The 22,193-nt window shown below is 53.9% G+C and overlaps 1 protein-coding gene across 1 annotated transcript in view; it reads right to left on the reverse strand.

The window, feature by feature from the left end:
• The window catches only part of LOC115504551, a 139,760-nt gene that overhangs the window by 101,705 nt on the left and 15,862 nt on the right, over positions 1-22,193 (reverse strand). The window contains exons 9-17 of the mRNA XM_030301582.1: positions 20,786-20,889; positions 18,531-18,696; positions 12,451-12,636; positions 12,183-12,335; positions 10,342-10,486; positions 8,041-8,199; positions 7,168-7,292; positions 4,107-4,280; positions 16-171 (exon numbers count right to left, since the gene is read on the reverse strand). Coding sequence (XP_030157442.1) covers positions 16-171; positions 4,107-4,280; positions 7,168-7,292; positions 8,041-8,199; positions 10,342-10,486; positions 12,183-12,335; positions 12,451-12,636; positions 18,531-18,696; positions 20,786-20,889 — 1,368 coding nt within the window. The remainder of the gene's footprint in view (positions 1-15; positions 172-4,106; positions 4,281-7,167; positions 7,293-8,040; positions 8,200-10,341; positions 10,487-12,182; positions 12,336-12,450; positions 12,637-18,530; positions 18,697-20,785; positions 20,890-22,193) is intronic.

A 22,193-nucleotide genomic window follows, 5' to 3' on the forward strand; every position in this document is an offset into this window, starting at 1 on the left:
CCCTGCCTGAGGTACCTTCAGGAGCTTGACTGCCAGCTCGGCCAGGCTCAAGGACTGGCGACTCACGCGGCTCCCCATCACCCCGCAGTTCATGACGCTCAGCTCGTGCCCAAACACCTTCACGCTCAGCTCACAGCGCAGCACCCGCCTCTCCGTGCGCCTCCGGGTCACCTGAGGGAGAAGCCAGGTGACCAGCATCAGGTCTGGTGCCTGGACAGTAGTGGGGGCGGGGGGGGGGGGGGGTGGTCCAGAGGGCAAGGTCAAGGGCTTTTGGTGTCTGGAACGTGGCTTGCCAAACTCACGGCCCACAAGCAGAATCCAGACATGTGTTTTCCTTGACCTGCCCAGAGCCCAGTACGGTGTGTGTGGGTGTGAGTGTTCTAACAATCCTTTTGTTCTGGAATAACCTTAGATTTACAGAAGCGTTGCCAAGATGGTACGAGCAGCTCCCATACACCCCTCGCCCTGTTTCCATGCTCAGCGTCTTTCACTGCCAGGGTCAGGGCGAGAGCTGAGAAGCTGACACAGACACGGACTAGCGTCAAAACTGCAGACACTACTCTGATTCCACCACGTTTTCCGGCCCCGTTCTCTCCGTTCCAGGACGCCATCCAGGCACCACACTGCATTTACCTGCCCCACCTCTCCCATCTGCACTAGTCTCTGACACACTGTCTTCCTGTGTATTTCACGCAGTGTGGACCTTTTGAAAATTGGATCTGTTTCCAACATTTAAACATTTAAGAAATGACACGTAAAATCCAGATTCTCTTGCTTCTCGAAAGATACAAGTATTGGCCTGCCTCCCCCCCTCCTCCACCACCACAAGGGGCAGAAAGAGGTGAACAATAGCTGCCACTTTTAATGGAGGCATATGCTCCCGGAACCTGCCACGGACCCCACCTCTCCCTGTTGCCTCTCCAACACGGAGGCCAAGTATTGTGGCCATTATCGCTGTGCTTGTGCAAAAGAGATCTTTGGTTAGGACTCTCCATCAAGAGTGTGAAAATAACAGACAATTGTAGATTTTTTTTTCTTTGAGAGAGAGAGAGAGAAAGAGAGAGAGAGAGAGAGAGAGAGAGAGAGAGAGAGAGAATCTCAAGCAGGCTCCACACTCAGCATGGAACCTGACGCAGAGCTCAATCCCATAACGGTGAGATCACGACCTGAACCAAAATCAAGAGTCGGATGCTTAACCGACTGAGCCCCCCAGCCACCCCAAGGATTATAGATTCTAAGAAAAAGTGTTTATGCCTAGCCCACCAGCCTCATTCACGTGACTTGCTAGCCCCAGATCTAATCCAAGAGGCTCTAAAGGGCAGGGACCATGTCCTGACCATCTTTGTGTCCTTGGGCCCTGGGTTCACACTTGATGACTGGTAACTGTGTGACCATGTCCCACGATAAATGCCCCAGCCACTCTCCCTGATCACCATCAGATGTATGCAGCAGTAGCTTCTTATGAGAGCAAAAAGCTGCCAACCACCTAAGTGGCCTTCAGTGGGAGAAGAGTCAGGGAAGGCACAGTCCTCACCCACAGAACGGACGTTAAAGCACCCGGCGACCCACCCAATCCGTTCCTGGCTACACGCCCCGCAGAAACGTGCACATGTGTTCACCAAAAAGACACGTACGAGGATGTTCACAGCACCACCTGTAATAAGCCAGAAACTGGAAACCACCCAGAAGCCCACCAGAAGCAGGACGGATAAACAAACGGTGGTGTCTCCGTACCGTGGAATGCGACACAGCAAAGAGCACGAACAAGCCGTAAGTATACACAGCTACACAGATGATCTCACAAACCAACTTTAAGCCAAAGAAACCACACACACACACACACACACACACACACACACACACACACACAAAAGGACACGAGGAACATCATTCACGCTCGCCAAGAAGTGGAAGCAACCTGCAGCCTGAAGGTCCTTCAGCAGGCGGGTGGACAAACAGTATAGTCTCTCCACACAGAGGAATATTAGCGGCAGAAAGGGAGGGAGTACTGACCCGTGCAACACAGATGAATCTCACAACACGATGGGAGGTGAAAGAAGCCAGATACAACAGGTCCCAGGTTGTCTGATTCCATTCATAGGAAATGTCCCAAGTAGTTGAATTCATAGAGACCCAAAGCAGATTAGTGGTTGCCAGGGGCTGGGGAGTGACTTGTAATGGGTATGGGTCACCTTTGGGGTGGTAAGGGTATTCTGGAACTGGATAGAAGTGGGGGGTGCACATCACTGAGAATGTACTAATGTCACTGAATTGTCTGCATTAAGATGATTCATCTTAGGGGCGCCTGGGTGGCTCAGTTGGTTAAGCGGCCGACTTCGGCTCAGGTCATGATCTCACGGTTCGTGAGTTTGAGCCCCACGTCAGGCTCTGTGCTGACAGCTCAGAGCCTGGAGCCTGTTTCGGATTCTGTGTCTCCCTCGCTCTCTGCCCCTTCCCCCCCTCAAAAATAAATAAACATTACAAACAAAAATTTTTAAGAAAATTAAAGACCATACCACACGCTGGGAGGAAATATTTGCAAGCCACATATTGGATAAAAGACTTGTTTCCAAAATCCAAAGAATTCTCAAAACTCAGTAATAAGAACCCAATCCAATATTAAAAAAATAACAACAGACACTATATCTGAACATACACCAAAGAAGACGTATGGACAAACAAGCATGAAAATAAGTTCAACGTCATTAGTCACTGGGGAGTCACACATTAAAGATGGAAGATCCCACTACTAACAGAATGACAACAGTTAAAAGGTCTAATCATACCAAGTGCTGGTGAGGATGAGGGGGAGACCAGAACTCTCCCACCCTGCTGGTGGAGTGCAAAATGGTACAACCACTTTGGAAAACAGTCCAGGAAGGTATCAAAGATTAAACCTGTAACTACCATCTGACCCAGTCATGCCCGTTCTTGGACATCCACCCAAGAAACGTGAAAACATACATTCATGTGAAGACTTGTACATGAATGTTCATAGCAGCCCCCAAGATGGAAACAACACAAAGGTCCATCCACCTTTGGATAAGCAAACTGGCACATCCATACAATGGAAGGCTATTCAGCAATAAAAAGAAATAACCTACCAGTATAGCCTACCATATGGGTGAATCACAGAATAATGTCCTGCATGCAGGAAGCTGGGCAAAAAGGCTACACGCTTTTATTTATTAAAAAAAATTTTTTTTTAAAACATTTATTTACTTCTGAGAGACAGAGTGCAAGCAGGGGAGGGGCAGAGAGAGAGAGGAGACACAGAATCCAAAGCAGGCTCCAGGCTCCGAGCTGTCAGCACAGAGTCCGACGTGGGGCTCGAACCCATGAAACGTGAGATCATGACCTGAGCTGAAGCCAGAAGCTCAACCAACTGAGCCACCCGGGCACCCCAAGGTTATACACTTTGAAAATTAAGTTGTGTCACGTGATTCCATTTACGTAACTCTAGAAAATGCAAAGTGACCTACAGGGACAGAAAACCTACCACTGGTTCCTGGGGACAGGGGTGGGTGGAAGGAGGGGATATTATGGAGCACGAGGAAACTTTTGGGGGTGATGGATATGTTCACTGACTTTACTATGGTGATGATTTCATAGCACATACCTATGTCAAAACTCAACAAACTATTCTGTAAACACACGCCGTTTGTTACTGGCCAACTATACCTCTACAAAGTTAATTTTTGTTTTTAAGTAGAATTAATCAGTGCAGTTAGGAGGTGGGATTAGTGATTACCCTTGGTTAGGAGGGGGTAGACTAGAAGAGGAAGGAGCAGGGGGCCCCTGGGGTGCTGACAATGGTCTGGGCATTGATTATAAGGATGTTTTCTATTGGCGGAAAAGCGCCAACAATCTTGGGCAGTTTTCTAATTGTATGTGATGCTTTGATAAACGCTTTTTCACCACCAGGCAGGCTAATCTCTGCTGCTCAGCTCGGGACCAGCTACTTGTTTCTGTGGCGGTGGGGGGAGGGAAGGCAGGGTCTGAGGTCATCGACAGCTGGGACCCCAGGCCAAAAGCTCAGCCGGCGAGCGGTGGGAGCAGGGTGGGAGCGGGTACCCCCCCTTACCTTCTGCTTGCATGCCTCTCACCTTTCTGTACCTTTCTCCCGGACAGTCAGGGCTGCTGGCATGTGGGGTGGACCCTGCTTCTGGCTCTGGGGACTTCTCTGCTTGGGCCTCTCCCTCCTCTTCCTGCCCCCAGAACGACTTCCCGCCGAACAGCCTGTGGACCATTTTCTCTGCATTTTCCAGCCGGAGGCCAAGCTGCGAAGAAAAAGCCAGGACTCCATGAGGAGCTGCTCAGTCACATGGATGATCAGAGCTGCAGGGCAGGGGGCTCGAATTGGGGTGCCCAGCAGGCTTGGGCAGGGCTCTCTGGGCTCCCTAGGATCCACCTTTCTTTTTTTTTTAAACTTATTTATTTATTTAGAGAGACTGAGCAGGGTAAGGGCAGAGAGGATGAGAGAGAGAATCCCAAGGAGGCCCCATGCTGTCACCGCAGAACTCAACACAGGGCTCAAACTCATGAACCAGGAGTTCATGACTTGAGCTGAAATCAAGAATCAGATACTCAACCAACTGAGCCACCCAAGTGCCCCGGGGCACCACGTTTCCAAATCAAGTTCCACACCTGCTGGGCAAAAGCTGCACAGGAAAAATTCTTACCGATTCTTTCAGGCCTGGTTCAAATGGCACCGCCTCTGGGAAGTCCTCCTTGAATTCCCACATCACTCTCTTCCCACATTCCCCATCCCCTGACCAAATCTATCACTCCTTCCCCTCAATGTCCAGCCCGAAACCTCCAGGTCACACTCAGACGCTGTAATCTGTGTGTCACCCTTGCAAGATCCTGAGCTCCGTGAGAGCAGGATCCCGTGTCTCATGCACTAGGCATGCTGAAGGCCTGGTGTGATGGGTAATTTTTGTGTTGATTTGACTGAGCCATGGGGTGCTGAAATATTTGGTCACACACAACTTGGGGTGTTTCTGTGAGAGTGGTTTTGGATGGATTTAACATTCATCTATATCTATCTGCATATATAATATCTATATCTATATCGATAAATATAGATATTATATACATAGATATATTTAAGAGAGACAGGAAGAGAGAGAGAGAGCAAGCACATGTGCACACAAGAGCAGGGGGAGGAGGCAGAGGGAGAAGGAGACTCTTAAGCAGCCTCCACTCTCAGCTTAGAGCCTGATGCGGGGCTCAATCCCATAGCCCTGGGATTATGATCTGAGCCCAAACCGAGAGTCAGACACTCAACTGAATGAACCACCCAGGTGCCCCTAACATTTAAATCAATAGACTGAGCCAAGCAGAGTGCCCCGATAATGTAGGTGGGCCACATCCCATCAGTCGAAGGCATGAATGAAACAAAAGGCAATCAACAACTACAGGGTAATTCTGCCTGACTGCCTCAAGCTGGGACATCACCTTTTCCCCGCCTTCAGCCTAACCTCAAACATCGGCTTTTCCCAGGTCTCAAGCCTCTAAAATAAAAGGCTCTCAGGCCCTCAGGCTCCGACTAGAACAACACCATCGGCTTTAAAGCTTGCTGACCGCAGACCTTGGAAGTGTCAGCCTCCATAATCGGGTGGGCCAATTCCTTACAATAAATCTCTTTCTAGAGGTACCTATGTGCTACTGGTTCTGTTTCTCGAGAGAACGCTAATACGCCTGGCTTAGTTGGTTCTTAAAATGTGATGGATGTGAGGGGCGCCTGAATGGCTCAGTCAGTTAAGCGTCCAATTTCAGCTCAGGTCACGATCTCGCCACTCACGAGTTCGAGCCCCACGTTGGGCTCTGTGCTGACAGCTCAGAGCCTGGAGCCTGCTTCCAATTCTGCCTCCCTCTCTGTCTGCCCCTCCTCCACTGGCGCTCTCTCTCTCAAAAATAATATAAAAACATAAAACGAATTTTTTTAAAGAACTCTTCCACGATGTGGCCCTGCTCCTCTCTGCACACCCATCTTACATCTCTCTCACTCTACTGGTCTACTTCTGCTCCTTGAACATACCAAGTCCTTTCTTGTCTCAGGACCTTTGCACATACTGGTGCCTCTGTCTGGGATGCTCTTACCCTAGCTCTTCACTAGGCTGCTCAAGCTCCCCCTTTAGGTCACAGCTCAAACTTCGCCTTCCCGAACACAATACTCAAAAGTTGCCACTGTTTTATCAATACGTTTACTCATTTTTTATCCGTTTACCTCTGTGGGCAGGGATCTTATCTTACCTGTTGATCATCAGATTCTCAGAGCCTAGTACAGCACCTGGCACAAGTCACGTAGAAGAGAGATATTTGTGCAATGGATGACAGGCGGGTAGATAAATATGAATATATGGATGGACGGATAGACGAATGGGCGTAGATGGAAATGGAAGATGGACAGATTGAATGGAAGGATGGATAGATGAGTGAGAAAAATGAAGCTGTGGTAGGTAGATAGGTGAACAGACAGATGGGTGGGTGAGAGAGAAGAACGGATGGATGGATGGATGGATGGATGGGAAAGAGGGTAAATGGAGAGATGGGGATAATGGCGCATTAGTGAAAAGATGGAGGAGAAGAATGGATGGATGGATGGATGGAATGGATGGGAGGCTGGACTGATGACAGATATACAGATGTATATAAGTGTGAATACGTGGACAGGTGTGTGAACGGGTGCACAGGAGTGTATGTGGATGACTAGGAGGCTGGGTGAATAGATGCAGGGGTGAGAAGTTGGTGGAGAAATGGGTGAGAGGCTATATAAACAGATAGATAGATGGATGGACGACAGATGAAGGTAGACGAACATACAGAGGTATGAACGGGTAGGTGTGTGGATGGATACATGGATGGGTAGGTAGGTGGCTGACTGGGAGAACAGGTGACTAGATGGGTAGGTGAGAGGGTAGATGGACAGATGGGTGGGAAGGTACAGAGATGAGAGGGAGAAGAGAGATGGGTGAGAGGGAGGGATCGAGTGGATGGACAGATGTATGTACGTGTGGGTGGATGGATGTAAGGACCAGGGGGTACAAGACTGAGGGGTGGATCAATAGATTCAAGAGGTGATATATGGAAAAATGGATGGATGGGATAACTCCTGGCCTTCTAGAAGAGGCCCCAAGGCGACTAGAGTGGGCCCCCTCTCACCTCCAGGAAGTTGAAGGCATGACCTAGGGCGTGGATGGTCAGGTTAGTCATGGCGGAACGGGGGAGGAAGGAGGCTGGAGAAAAGAGAAGCGTCCGCTCCAGGTTGGCTCCCAGGCTGCCAGACACTAGGAGAACCAAGAGAGAGGATCAGCACACTCTGTACCTGTCACAGAGTAGAGTCCGGCCACCGAGGGGCCACAGCCTAAGACAAGGCAAGATGGGGCACGTCCTCTCCAGCAGGACAGGTGTCTCTGCCTTTAGCCTCATCAAAGCCCCAGAAAAGATCAGGACACCCCTGCTGACAGATGGGCACCCCACTTTCTACCCAGAGACTTCGGGAGCGGCCGAGGGAGTAGAGGTACCCAAGCTAGAACGGGGTTTCCTTTTGGATGCTCTGTTTAATTACGACAAGATGGTGACAGCCTCCGTTTAGTGCCTTTTAACACGGGGGAAAACAGGTCCCCAATGCACAGGCAGGTAACAGAGCCAATCTTCCACTATTTCATCAGCACTGTATTCCTTTTCCGGATTACCTTGCGTTTACAGAGTTAAACTGATTTTTTTTTTTTATTAACGGTAGTAATAGATTCCTTTTGAAATAAATGCAAGTTAAAAAAGAACCAGTTTAGAGAAAAGACAGAAATACTCCATTGCATGCTATGAACTGGCTAATAGTTGATGAGTTTAGACTTCTTCCAACAAAAATGGCAGGTGGGTGGGAACAGAGCAAAAAAATCAAGCAGGTGGCATATAAACAGGTGACAACTGGGAAAGAGTGTCTTCGATCCACGTGTCCTCGGGGGTTAGAGCTCCCAGGTCCCCCAGGGCTTCATGGCCCCAGAGCGGGGCAGCGGCTGCCCAGGATGGCCATACCTGAGCGAAAGGTGACGTCAGAATAGGATGAGTGTTTCCAGGCCTCCGGATGGAACTCCTGGCTGAGGATGTCCTCAGGGAGGGTCTCCCGGAGAGTGCGCTTCAGAGGGTCGTCGGTCTCCAGCAGCTGCAGCAGGTGACTCCACACAAAGGAACCCACTGGAGTCCAGTCACAGCCAACAGGGAGGGGAGGGGAGGGGAGGGGAGGGAGGGGAGGGGAGGGGAGGGGAGGGGAGGGGAGGGGAGGGATGGATCTGGAGCTGGCTCAGCCCAGAGAACAGACTCCCTCCCCCCACCCCACCGGAGCCTGTAGCCCAAGTCCTGCCACTTCCACAAGCCAAGGGGCTTCTCAGGAGCCCAGCTATCCGTATTTTATTTCAAGAAATCACGGCCAACAGCGGTGCTTTCATGGGACTTGTCAATCCAGCCCGCGCACACCATCCTGACGTGCCTTCCGGAAGGGAGAGGGGGACACTGTGGGGAAAGCTCTGGGTTGACAGTCAGACCCAAGTCTGAATCTCACGTCCACCACTCACGAGCTGTGTGACCTTAGGCTGGTTACTCTACCTCTCTGAGGCCCAGTTTCCTCATCTGCAAAATGAAGCATCACAACCCATCTCCCAGGGCTGCTGGTGCAGACCAGTCAAGAGGAAGCCTGGGCCCAGAGAAATGAGTATCTTTCAGGGTTGGGAAAGGGGTGACGTGCAATTCGGGATAGGGATCCCCAGGCTCTCTGGAAAAGTAAAGATTACATGAGATCGCCCAGGGGAAAGATTCCGATGAAGGATATTAGAGTCTAAATGGGAGCCCCCAATCTGCTTGGTTGTCCCAGGCTCTCAGAATGCCCGGCAGAGAGCTTCTAGAACAATCCGCCATGGATCAGAGTGGAGGCTGGCTTTTCTTCCCAGGGGGCAATACACAGGCCTGCTACCCCAGGGTCTCCATCAAGGCTGAGCCCCTTCCCTGATTCCTCGGTGAGGGGAATTGGGTTAATGGCCTTCTTGACCAAAACCGCCGCCTCTCCCCACCTCCCACTCACATCCCATCCCATCCCACCCGATACCACCAACGAACAGTTACATCTTCTAGCAGTACCCTTTGTATTCCTTTCGGGGGGATGTCACTTCTTTAGAAGGTAACCTAACAGCACGACAGACTTTTAAATGTGTACACCCTTCAAAAAGGGGGGGGGGGGGGGTGGAAAGGGGCACCTGGGTGGCTCAGTCGGTTAAGATTCTGCCTCTCGGTCTTGGCTCAGGTCATTATCTGGCGGTTCGTGAGTTCAAGCCCCACGTTGGGCTCTACGCTGACAGCGAGGAGCCTGCTTGGGATTCTGTGTCTCCCTCTCTCGTGCACAGGTACATGCGTTCTCTCTCTCTCTCAAAATAAAGAAACTTTAAATTTTTAAAAGATAAACCGTTCTAAATGCCTTTGTGTACTGACTCGGTTTATGCTCCCTCTATGAGGGAGATAGCACTAGTACGATCACCCCCATTTCCCAGATGTAGAAACAGAGGCTCAGCAAGGTTTAGTAACTTGTCCAAAGGCACACAGGCAGGGAGCCGCTGAGCTGGGATTTGAACCCGGGCTGTGGGGCTCCAGGGACTCACCTCACTGTGTAGCATGCATAAGATTTTTGAAAATTAGTTCAACTTATTTTTCTTTGAAGTTTCGCTTTTGGGTTTAGGAACTATGGCCAGAGGCCCCTGTTTATTTAGTTATTTTGAGAGCAAGAAAGAGACAGGAAGCGGGAGAAGTGGAGGGGCAGAGAGAGTGAGAGAGAGAATCCCAAGCAGGCTCCACACTGTCAGCACAGAGCCCGATGTGGGGCTCGAACCCACAAACCATGAGATCACGACCTGAGCAAAAACCAAGAGTCAGAAACCTAACTGACTGAGCCGGCCAGGAGCCCCAGAGGCCCCTGTTTAAAGGGTACTCTCTGACCCTAGAAGGGATCGGAGATTTGGAGACACTGTTCCTCCTCTGTCTCAGGTCTCCCTTCCAGGCACTAGGTCACGAACTGGCCAGAACTACAAGGGAAGTCAGCGGCTTTCATCCCTTTTCACAGATGAGGAAACGGAGATCCAGAAAGAGAAGCAACTTGTCCAAGTTTGTCTAGGTGCCATACACGGGACGTGCGGGCACACGAGGCTACTTGTTCAGGGGGTGTGGCAAGAAAAGGAGAACAGGAAGGGGTTAGGAGAGCACCTGATGCGCAGAGGTGAACCCGCTTCCAAACCCTCGCACCCAGCGGGAGGCCCCGTGCCAGCCCCGCCCCCACCCCCAGCTCCCACTGCTCACCCTGGGTAGACCGCTCGCCAGCCTGGGTGCGCCGCACCTGGGCGAACACCTCCTCGCCGGGACACCTCATCAGGGCCAGGTAGGCATTGATGCGGATCTCAGCGTCCTCCTCGGGGCTTTGGTACAGGCGGGAGAGCACAGATCGCTGGCCCGGGCAGAGGGGAGGCCATCACCCTGGGTCCATCCACCTCCCACCCCTCTCCACCCCGGGGTTCCATGTCCCCTGAGCTGCTCTGGCTCCAGCAGGTGGCCCTGTCGCCCCCCCCCCCCCCGCCCCGGCTCTGATAATATCTCCGCCATAGGAGGCCTCCCTGATGCTGTCACCTGCGGCCCATTTACGGGAGGTGGTAGGGTCACTGCTGAGCCCCGTCATCCCCCAGCCCAAAGGCTCCCCACTTTCCACAGGTAACAGCAGGTAGATAGATGGGTGTGGCTGCATTCTAATAAAACTTTATTTATAGAAGCAGCACAGTGTGCGACACAAAGGAGGTATTCTCTCGAGGGCTTGGCTTGCCCAGGCCCCTTTCCTAAGCAAGCAACCTCCCTCACCCTGTGACTTTCTCCCTCGGCACCTGCCGGTTTCCTTCAGAGCACAGCCCTCCATCCGTCCACTCTTGCAGCAGTATTTACTGAGCACCTACTATGTGCCCGGCACTGTGTTAAGTGTCAGGTGACAGTGACAAGCAAGATAAACCCAGCTCCTGTCCCCTGAAGGTGATTTTCTAGTGCAGGAAGACTGACAATAAACGTGGTTCGTCTGTGAAATGTGTATTAGGTGATAAATGCCAAAAAGGGAAAACTTAAACGGGGAAGCAATTTCAAGGGCGCCTGGGTGGCTCAGTCAGCTAAGCATCTGACTTCGGCTTGTGTCATTATCTCTGGATTCGTGAGTTTAAGCCCCGCGTGTGCTCTGTGCTGACACCCTTCGGATTCTGTGTCTTCACCTCTCTCTTCCCCTCCCCAGCTCACACTCTGCCTCTCTCTCCCTCTCAAAAGGGAACATTAAAAAAAAATTTTTTTTAAATGTATAAGTAATTTCAGGTGCAAGAGCCAAGGAAGACCCCTGCAAAGTGATTTATACACAAAGACTTACAGGAAGTGAGAAGTGAAGCCTCAGGATATCCAGGGGAAAGGCATTCTGGGAAGGGAGAACAGCCCATGCAAAGGGCCTGCGGCAGAAGCGCGCCCAGAGTGAGGAAAACCAGGAGCCCAGCGTGGCTGGAGAGCCGTAGGGGTGAGGAAAATAGACAAAGCTATAAGCAAGTCAGTGGTCAGGGCACACAGGGCCTGCCAGGTCTGTCAAGACTCTGGCTTGAGGGCGAGAGAAGCCTCTAGAACAAGGGTCAGCCAACTTTTTTGCAAAGGGACAGACAGTACATTTTTCTGGCTTTGCGGGCCATGCAGTCTCTTGCAATGACTCTACTCTGCAGCTGTAGCAAAAAAAAAAAAAAAAGCAGTCCTAGACAACACACAAATGAACAGGCACGGCTGCATTCCAGCAAAGTATTTCGTGCAAAATAGGCAGCAAGGGAGCGTGGGGCCTGTGGACCAGAGCTCGCTGACCCCCGAACTAGAGGGTTTGCAGCACAGGACGGCTTCTATATGGTTTGTGATCATATTGCTTATTTGTGTGTTTCTTTGGTCAGTCCTTGCCTCTCACACCAGATGCAGGCTCCGTGTCAACAGAGACCCGGATGCCTATTCACGCAGGTGCCCGGTGCACAGTAGGTACCCAGTAAATACGCGACAGATGAACAAATGAAAAAGTGAGTTCGCAAACAGTGGTTCGAGACCCACCACCGCCCAATCGCAACCCCAGGGAACGACACACAGGAGCTCACGTCCGCAGAGCAGGGAACTCTCCGGAAGGCCTGGATGGCCCCCAGCCGGACCTCAGGGGGGCAGCTCCTCTCGGACGCACAAGTGCTCAGAGCAGGGGTGAGAGCGGCGGCCGCCAGGCCCGCGTTGCCAATCGCCTTCAGCACGAGCTGGAGCTGAAACAAGACGTTGGTGGGGCCTTGAGGCCTGGTGGGGGTGCTCACCTCACCCGCACAGCTGAGGGCTCACCTGCGTGGCACAGGCTGTGCCCAGGATGCCGGTCTCCCTCACCTGGTCAGCGTCCGAGGGCTCCTGGAGGGTGCAGTTGGCATCCAAGGCCTCTCCCAGGATCCTCACGAGGGAGCCGACACCAGGCAGGCGTCCGCAGGGCCCGTCCAGAGAGGCACAGAGGTTGTGCGCCAGGGCCGAGATGCCCAGAAAGGCGCTGGGGCTGGCCCCCGGGGTCTGCAGGAGCGGCTGGGGACAGAAACCGGCCCCCACCCCAGCCAAGAAGGCTGCTAAGTGGCCCTTCACAGGCCCGGCCGCGTACAGATGGGCCCCCCCGCCCTGGCTGCACACAGACTCCTAGAGACCTGGGTCCCCTACCCCGGGAGTCTGAATAAACTGGCGTGTGGTGGGGCCTGTCCACGGAGCACCCGCCAAAGGACCTGGGTGACGCTTAGGTGCAGCAAGGAGGGAGAAGGCCGTTAGGGGGACGCAGGGCAGGGGACTGTCGCTGATGTCTCAAGACGGTTTCAGCTGTCACAACTGAGAAGCAGACACGCCAGCATCCCGGGGGCAGAGACCGGGGATGCCACTGAAGGTCCTCTCGCACCCAGGAGGAACTGTCCACCCCAGAGGTCGACAGTGCGAGGCTGGGAAACCCCGGACTCAGTCACCAGTTTGGAGGAGGAAGGCGGGCACAACACGGGGGGTAGGGGGGGGCCGGGGGCGTCCGGGTAAATGCTTAGCAACCACCGGAGAAACCGCAGCCCCTCGTGGGTAGCGCTGGCCAATTTCCACGGTGTAAATGCTCCTGTCACAGCGCTCTCGGCGGCTCACCGCAGCGGGGACAGACGCGCAGACATCAGCGGGGAGGGGCTGGCATGTGGCAAGCGCGCGCATGCGCGCGCCCGCTCACGCCAGCAAGCGCGTGCGCACACACATGCGCACGCGCACACCCACCTCGCCTAAATAAACCCGAGGAAAGGGAGGCAGTCCTGTGCCGTAACGGGATGAGGCGTTTAGTCTCTATGACCTTGGCTTTTAACCTAACTTCTCTACCTGCAAGCTGAATGTTTAAATGACATCTGTGTTTTTCCGCCAGCTTCCCAACGGCGTGGAAATCGAGACTTTCCTGCCGCCAGCCCCACCCTCCAACACATGCTGGGGCCTCTTGGGTCTCGCTCCCTGAGGGTCAGGAGACCCCAGTCCCCGCCGTGGGGGCTACACTGCCCTACCCACCCACATCAAGCAGGCTCATCTCTCCAGGGGCCTCCCAGCAGCAGCAGCAACTGAGCCCAGGCTGAGTCAGACCCCGGCCCGTTCCAGCTGTGCGACAGGGTCCCACCAAGACGCTCAGCCACCCCTACACCAGGGCCCTGGAGCCTTCAAATCAGAGGAAAGCAAAGGGGGGTGGGGTGAGTGGGGGATAGGGGAGCGCTGGTTCTAGGCCTCTTGGGGGAAAAGCCAGAAAGATAGATTTTATTTATAAATTTTTTTAATGTTTATGTTTGAGAGAGAAAGAGACAGATGCGAGCAGGGGAGGGGCAGAGGGAGAGGGAGACCCAGAATCCAAAGCAGGCTGCAGGCTCGGAGCTGTCAGCACGGAGCCGGAGGCCGGACTCGAACTCATGAACCGCAAGATCATGACCCGAGCAGAAGTCGGATGCTTAACTAAGCCACCCAGGCAACCCTAGGAAGATGGATTTTAATAAAAAACACTGACATGGCACTCCCTATGTGCCCGGTTCTGCTGTTCACATGTCACACAGATCACATGATTGAATCGTGAGACACAGAGAGATTAAGTAATTTGCCTACGGTCACCCAGCCCACAAAAAGGTGGGGCCAAGACGTAACCCTGAAGGGTCTGGCTCCTGGGCAGGACGTTACCCCACGCTCACTGCTCCTTAAATACATATTCTCAACTTGCAGAAACCAGGTCTGGGCATGGGCATCGGGCAGTGGCTTCTATTACCCCACACCACCCAGAGCAGCGACGGCCTGGCAGCCTGGGAAAATGCAATGTCTATACCAACTCTGTTCTTCTCTTAGACTCCTGCTGTCCACCAGGTTTGTGCGTCCACAGCAGGGTGTCGTGCGGGTGTCTGCGTGTGTGTTCTCGTATGTGGTATGCGTAAACACGCGTGTTGTGTTCCCTTATGGGAGTGTATGTTTTTCCCAGTATACATGTGGGTCGGGGTGCACATGGCCCAGTGTGTGCATGTGCACATGTACCAACATGGGTGTGTGCCCTGTGTGTATACATGCATGCCCTAATGTGTGTGTGTGTGTGTGTGTGCACGTCCCAGTATAGCCTGGTGTGTGTGTGTGCACCCAGGTATGGGTGGATGTACGCACTTGTCCCTGTGAGTATCTTTGTGTGTGTGCCCATGACATGTCTGTGTATAGGCACCTCTACTTTCACATATGTGTGTGTTTTGGTACGTATGTCTCCGTGTGTGTGTTTTGTTTGTGAAAGGAAAGGGATGTGTGGCTTGGAAAAGCACATTCAATGTTATTCGAGATCTATCAACTGAGAACAATCTTCCCTGTTTCCTCCATACAGAGGAGGGAGAGCAGGGGACATGAACCGTGGAGAGAAGACAGCCAGGCTTGTGGAGGACGGTTCCCCCCTGTCAGAGGTCTTGCTCTCTACTGGCTTTGCCCCAGGAAGGCCGCCAGGGATAGGCAAGGGCAGACTGGGCCCTCCAGGGACCAAAGATGGAACGAGAAGCGAGGTAGGGCCCAGCGGGGGAGGCCAAGTGGCTGGGGCCCCTTGGCCGGCTGGGAGCTGCAGGACAGCGGGGCCAGCATGAGGTCAGGGCTCCCAGAGCAGCAAGGACCCTGTGGGATCACTGGCTGCCCGAGGGACAGGGGGGCTGCCCAGAACGGCGAGCCCTCCTTGACTTCACGAGAATCAGAACACTGGCTCCTAATACAAAAATCTCTAACTTAAAAAAAGCTTTGGTGACACTTCAGTTAAAAGTCTGCTTAAAAGGTTCTCTCTTTTAATTTTAATTTTTTTATGTTTGTTTATTTTTGAGACAGAAACGGCATGAGCAGGGGAGGGGCAGAGGGAGACAGAGACACAGAATCTGAAAGAGGCTCCAGACTCTGAGCTGTCAGCACAGAGCCTAATGAGGGGCTGGAACTCACGGACCGTGAGATCGTGACCTGAGCTGAAATCGGACGCTTAACTGAATGTGCCACTCAGGTGCCCCCCCTTTTTAATTTTTAAAGATAAAATTTTCCCAGGGCGCCTGGGTGGCTCAGTCGGTTGAGCGTCCGACTTTGGCTCAGGTCATGATCTCCCAGTCTGTGAGTTCAAGCCCCACATCGGGCTCTGTGCTGACAGCTCGGAACCTGGAGCCTGCCTCGGATCCTGTGTCTCCCTCTCTCTCTGCCCCTCCCCTGCTCACGCTCTGTCTCAGTGTCAAAATAAATCAAAACATTTAAAAAAAATTATAAAAAAAAAGATAAAATATTCCCCAGGCCTATGACCCTCATACAACTTATTTCCCTTTTCCAACGGGACTTGAAAACCCACTCGTCTTGCCCCCAAATCAAGCCTCCCCCAGAGGCCAGACAGGTAACCTGATAGAAAACAATAGAAGATGCATTGGGGAGATGAAACACGAGCTGGAAAAGACAGACAGCCTGCATTTCCCAAACCAAGAACTTCTAAGTTACATTCATCAAGAGACACCACAAAGAGAGGAAATGGCAAAGAGGCAGCATAGGGCCCAGCAATGGAACGGAGTCCACACACACACACACACACACACACACACACACACACACGCACGCACACAGCATGGACAAGTCTCACAGAGAATATGGGAGAAAGAAGCCCGACTCCAGGTGCACATGAGCTCACAGGACAATGTCAAGAGCGGGCAAGAGTGAGGGACGGCCGGAAAGGTCAGAATCCCCATGATCTTTGACGTCACCGACCAGGAAGGACACAGGGTGGGGGAGGGGAGCAGGAAATGTCCTCCATCTTTTTCTGGTTGCCCAGGTGGACAAATGTCACACAGGACACTTAGGAGTAGCACAGTCTCCTGACTGGGTACTTTGACATGTAACTAAAAACACACCCCTAACTGCAATGCGGCCCCCTGGGACGGTGGGCCAGACAGAGGACACCGTGGGGAAGGTGGTGGGATTTGAACAGCTGAAGTTTAGTAAGTAACGTACTAAGGTCAGTTCCTTAGATGTGACAAATATGCCCTGGTGACGTCAGACATTAGTAATGGGAGAAACCAGGCCCGGATACACAGGAACTCTGTACTAGCCTTGCAACCCTTCTGCACACTGAAAATTACTCCACAAGAAAAAGTATATTAAAATACTCTCAGGGCGCCTGGTGGTTCAGTCAGTTAAGCATCTGACTTCCGTTCAGGTCATGATCTCATGGTGCGTGAGTTTGAGCCCCGCGTCGAGCTCTGTGCTGACAGCTTAGGGCCTGGAGCCTGTTTCAGATTCTGTGTCTCCCTGTCTCTCTCTGCCCCTCACCCGCTCACTCGCTCTCTCTCACTTCTTTCTCTCTCAAAAATAAACATTAAAAAAAATGTTTTTAAACTCTCTTGCCTACCCCCTTCTCCCTCTTTCTCTTCCCCCTCCCCCTCCCCCTTCTCTCCACCCCTTCCAGGCTGCTAAAAGCAAGTCTGCATCCCGGACACACGCCCCACAAGCGCCCGGCACACTGTGTCCTTGTGGACTGGACGAGAGAACGAGCAAAGCAGTCCAGAGAGGGGCCAGCTCTGGCGTAGAGGACAAGCCAAGTAGGCGGACGAGACCCTGGGCTCTGTGAGCCAAGGGACCCCGCCCACCCCGTATGCCTAACAAGTGGTCCCAGCAGCGACACCAGCCGCACGCGTGACACTTGGTGCACATCACGACAGCCCCTTGATCCACAGAGTCTCATTATGCATCACCCCACTGCACAGAGGGGGAAACTGAGGCACAGAAAAGGCCAGCGCCCGGCTGTAGGTCATCCTGGTAAGAGACAGAGCTGCGATCCGGAGCTGGAGGTCTAGAACCGGAGCCTGCCCTTTTAACCACCTCACTTGTGCCGAACAAACGGTCTCGAGGACACTGACCCTGCAGGCACTGACTGAGCCCTGGTGGCTCCTGGACAGCGCTAGTGCCCCTGGTGGCCAGACTGTCACCTGTCGGGCCACAAGCCGTGGGGGATGCCTCCAGCGGGGGCCAGCCTGAGCCTGGCTCTGAATCAGGGCCTGATTTGTGTCTGCTGAGCAGAGCCAACCACATAGCCTGCCTGGACCGGCCCCACAGCCAACCCCGGAGTCAGTGGTCAGGGGTCAAGGGTGAGTGCTCCCTATATTCTGCCCAGAGAGTCAGCCAGAGCCTGACCAGCACGGGGGACTGAAAGATCCTGCTGGAGACGTCCTCCCCCACTGGCGAGGCAGGGGTCTCTGCCGCTCCCGGGGACCCTGGCTGCCTGTCACCAGCTCTCACCCCTGCTCCCTGCTGGTAGCCCCTGAATCCTCGCCCACTACCCGCCTGGCACAGCAGGGTGAGGAACAAGTGACGGTGCCCGCAGGCAAGTGAGGACACATCCCTCGGAGAAAGGAAGGGCACACGGGCCACCTTAGGCAAGCTTCCCAGCCTCCTCGGGCCTCAGTTTCCCCATTTGCAGTATGGGCGTAATCAAAGCACCTACTTCACAGAGGCATCGGCAGGATTAACTAAGACCTCCAGGTGATCAGAAATCCTTGGCCTAGCTTCACACAGGCTTCCTAGTTTCAAGACTCAATAAACGTATCTGTGTACAATAACAAGAACAGCTCTCACCTAAAGTGCTCAGACTCTGTGCCAGACACGGGGAGAATCCATTTACATGCATCGCCCCGTCTCTTACCACCAGCCCGGGAGGAAGGTTCTTATTCCATCCCCATCTTCCGGATCAGAAAACAGGCTCAGAGAGGTTAAGCCACTTGCCCACAGTCACACAGCTGGGAGGCATATTGCTGAGACTCACACCCAGATCTCGTTGCTCTGTCCCCACTGGCAGCACGAGGGGCTGGCTCAGAGCCCTGACGAAAGCGGGTTACCCCCTGTGTCCAATCGGTTGCTAAGTCAGGGAGGGATGCCAGGGGGCCGGGTGGGGAGCAGGGGCTCACCAGCAGCGTATGGACCATGGCATCTGTGGGCTGTGGGATGAAGGCCAGCGACCAGAGCCACGCCTCTGTCTCATCCACCTCTACCTCTCCGGACACGATGAGGTCCTTCATGAGGCCCACACAGGGCTCGGTGCCACAGGAGGGCAGGGCGTCCACCAGCGGCTGCCTGAGATCGAGAGAGACAGAGGGATGTCACAGAGGTGGCCCGCACATCCTGAGCGCCTTCGGACTCATCTCGAGGTGGCCTCGGGTCATCCCGGGACACTCTGAGGCCCCGAGAAGTACGATGGGGACGTGTCTGGGATCACACACCCCGGAAGGGGTCGAGCTGGGCTTGGGACCCAAGCAGCCTGGGTTCACAAGGATAACAGCAGCCCAGTCCCAACCCTGGCCAGTCCGCCCACCCAGGAAACAGCGGTTTGGGGCCACATTAGAACCGCCCACTGCTCTGCTAAAACCTGCCTCGGTCACCAAGCAGGGGCGAGGACCCCTGGCATCGAACAGGAACCAACAACTGGCAGACTGCCTCTGATGCTCAGTCCTGGGCCAACATCAGCATTTTTCTTTTCTTTTCTGAGATGGCAGAAAGGTTCCGAAGCTCAGAAAAGGTTTTCGACCTTGATACAATGGTGGCTCTGAGTAGGGATGTGACCGAATGGGAGGCAGATCCCCAGCATCACCGCAGAAACGGGAGGCTCCCAGAGCGGGGGGCCCCACAAGCCAGCCCACGCCTGCCCAGGACCAGACGCCCCACCCCCACCCTCATCATCTGCCTGTCAATAGTCTCTGGCCTCAATTTGCTCATCTCGAAAATGGGAATGCTGATGGACCAGCCCCAACATGCACGAGAGTCCTTGGAACACACAGGTCACTTCCTCTGAGCGACGTCCTCCCTTTTCTTCCCACCTCTCACCCTCGCACCTCCTCTTTCCGCCATAAATCTGGGCCCTGGGGAACCCCACTCGGGCCAGAAGTGAAGGCAGCCTCAGGTACACCAGAACTCTCTGAAGAGCATCTTTCTTCTCAGAAATTCCTAGATTTGGGATGGGTCCTCCCGCCTCCCTGACTCCCAACATGTACATGGACCGATGAGACCCAGGGTCTTGTAGGAAAATGCAGAGCAGCAGACGGGGGAGGTCACCAGGGAAACGGGCACTTCGTTCCTCCTGAGGACCTGAGGGCCCTTGCCTTGGTCACACAGAATTAAAACACGCCTAAGTCAAACATCACTTCTATTCAAGCCCGTAAGTTCTAGACGGAGAAGCACAGACCGCCTGGGTTCAAAATCCCAACTCTGCTGTGTGACTCTGGGTCAGTTTCCTAACTCCTCTGTGCCTTGGCTTCCCTGCGCAAACATGAAGTAGGGATGAAAAAAAAAAAAAAAGCCACCTACCCCACGGGGTCCCAGTGAGGGTTCAACCAGAGGATACAGAGAAAGGGTTTCAGGAGGTGCCTCTCCATTAGCTATTAGGCTGTGCAGTCACGGAGACATTTGGTCATGTTGATTTTGCAGGGTTTTTTTTTTCTTTCATATTTTGGACTGATAACCTTTGTGAGATCTTTTCAAAAAATGTTTTCTATTTATTTTTCAGAGAGGGAGAGAGACAGAACATGGGCGGGGGAGGGGCAGAGAGAGAGGCAGACACAGGATCTGAAGCAGGCTTTTTGAGATCTTTTTGAAAGACTGTGAGAAAGTCCCAGATGTCTGGAGCTCAGGAGCTTGGAGAGCAGCAGGACTTGGCGAAGGAGCCCCAGGCTTCCCCAGGACAGCCCGGAGCCCACAGAGTTCCTCAGACACTCGGCACCCGGGGTCTCTGTTCACCCCTTGCTGGCCCCACATCAGTAGGGTCCAGGGGGTGGGACCCCAGCCCGGCCCGCACCCCCACCCACGGCCAGAAGGGTACCCAGGGCACATTGGAATGCTAATTCCAGCTCTCTGCAAGAGGGTCCCAGTCTGGGGGAGAGAACAATGCCTGTATTTATACTGCCAGGCCCTTCAGATTGAGTCACAAGAAGGCCCCCCCCACCCCCGCCAGCCCGTGGGAACCTCCAGACTCCCCGCTTAATCACCTTCTTGGCAGACATCCCAGAACGAAGGACGAGTCAGTATCACAGGGATGAGACGAGGCGAGACGAGATAGCACCAGGCAGCCCTCAGAGGGGGGACCCGGGACGGGGCCAAGATGGCCCAGCCCCACCAGGACCGCCAGCCAGCTCCCGGGCCGGTCCCCCCTCCCCCGCAGCAAGGCCCTTACCAGTTGTCCCGGCATTTAAAAGAAGATTGTCTCCAGAGTTCCAGCAGCTCATCTGGGGAGAGTCCCTGGAGCTCTAATACCAGCGTCAGGAACAGTTCCGCGGCCTGGGAATCAGAGCGGGGAAGCATGAGCGACACCTCCTCCCCTGGCAGCCTCGGGGGGTGGTGGGGGGCACAGGGTCACCTACTCCATTCCCCTGCCTTCAGACAGGACGGCAAAGAAAGTGGGACATGTATTGGCAACTTCCACCTGAAGTGTCCTAAGATCCAAAGAAATGAGGCCACGTGTCTGGGCTTCTCTCTCCCAAATTCCTGGCACGCAGCCTGGTCCATTTCTATTCTTTAGATTAAGCAGCATTTATTGGGCACCTACTGTGTGCCAGCCACTACACCTAGGGGCTGGGGATAAGCGGGAGGCGGTGCGGGGAACAGACATGATTATCTGCCTTTGTGGGCTTTACGCTCTAACAAAAGCTCACTAAATGTTCACGCGACCACGATCTAGGCTGAGTCTCAGCCTCTTTCATAGAGTCGGTGAGATGGCAATCGTTTCTGATATTTTTAACGAAAAAAATATAGACTAAAAGGGCGTATTCAGACCACACACCCCTCAGGTTTCCGGAGGTTTCTGGCTTCCTGCTGGCAGTCCCCACGCCTCCCCCAGGCTTGGCCAAGGCCAGGACCGAGGCTCCCCAACCCACGCCTGGCCAGCCAGGGCTCTGCTGGGGCTGGGACCCACTCGTCCAGCCTCTGGCCTCCCGTGCTGAGTGGCAGGCACCCAGTTCCCGTGCACGCAGCTTGGCCGGTCAAGACGCAGGCTGCACAACAGGTCCCTCACTGGCCAGCTCGGCCCACCCCCCCCTCCGGACAGCACATCTGGCCCCCGGGGTCCGGACAGCGTTCCTATGATGTGCCTTCTCTTTGTGGAGCTGGAGACTACCCTTAGCTTTGCCTTTACTTTCTCGTGCTGGACACACAAGCCACCCCTTGGGTGGGGCGACTGTCACCACCACGGCAGGCCCTGACTGCTATTGGCCTTCAAGACTGTCAGCCCAGCTCGAGGCAGCCACCCCCGGGGACTCTCAACTCCAGGCCTGCTGCCTGCCTTCTGGATGGGCTCAGCTCGGCATCACCCGAGATTCTCTGGGCTGAGACACTCACGCTTTGAAGCCCTCCAACAACTGCTGTGCCTGGCTGAGCCCCTGGCCACCTGGGGAAGGCCGGGTATCCACCCTGGAGTATGCCGCCTCCTCCGGGGAGGCCTCCGGCCCCGAGTGGGGGCATCAGGACTAGCCTTCCAGGGTCAGCCACAGCAGGAAGGATCACAGCACCGCCTCCGGTTCTCCCCTCCAGCAGCGAGACAAGGGAGAAGCCCGTCCGCTACTAACAAGCACGCACGACCCTAACGC

The sequence above is a fragment of the Lynx canadensis genome, chromosome E3 (assembly GCF_007474595.2).
Source record: "Lynx canadensis isolate LIC74 chromosome E3, mLynCan4.pri.v2, whole genome shotgun sequence".
In the NCBI taxonomy this organism is placed as follows: domain Eukaryota; kingdom Metazoa; phylum Chordata; class Mammalia; order Carnivora; family Felidae; genus Lynx; species Lynx canadensis.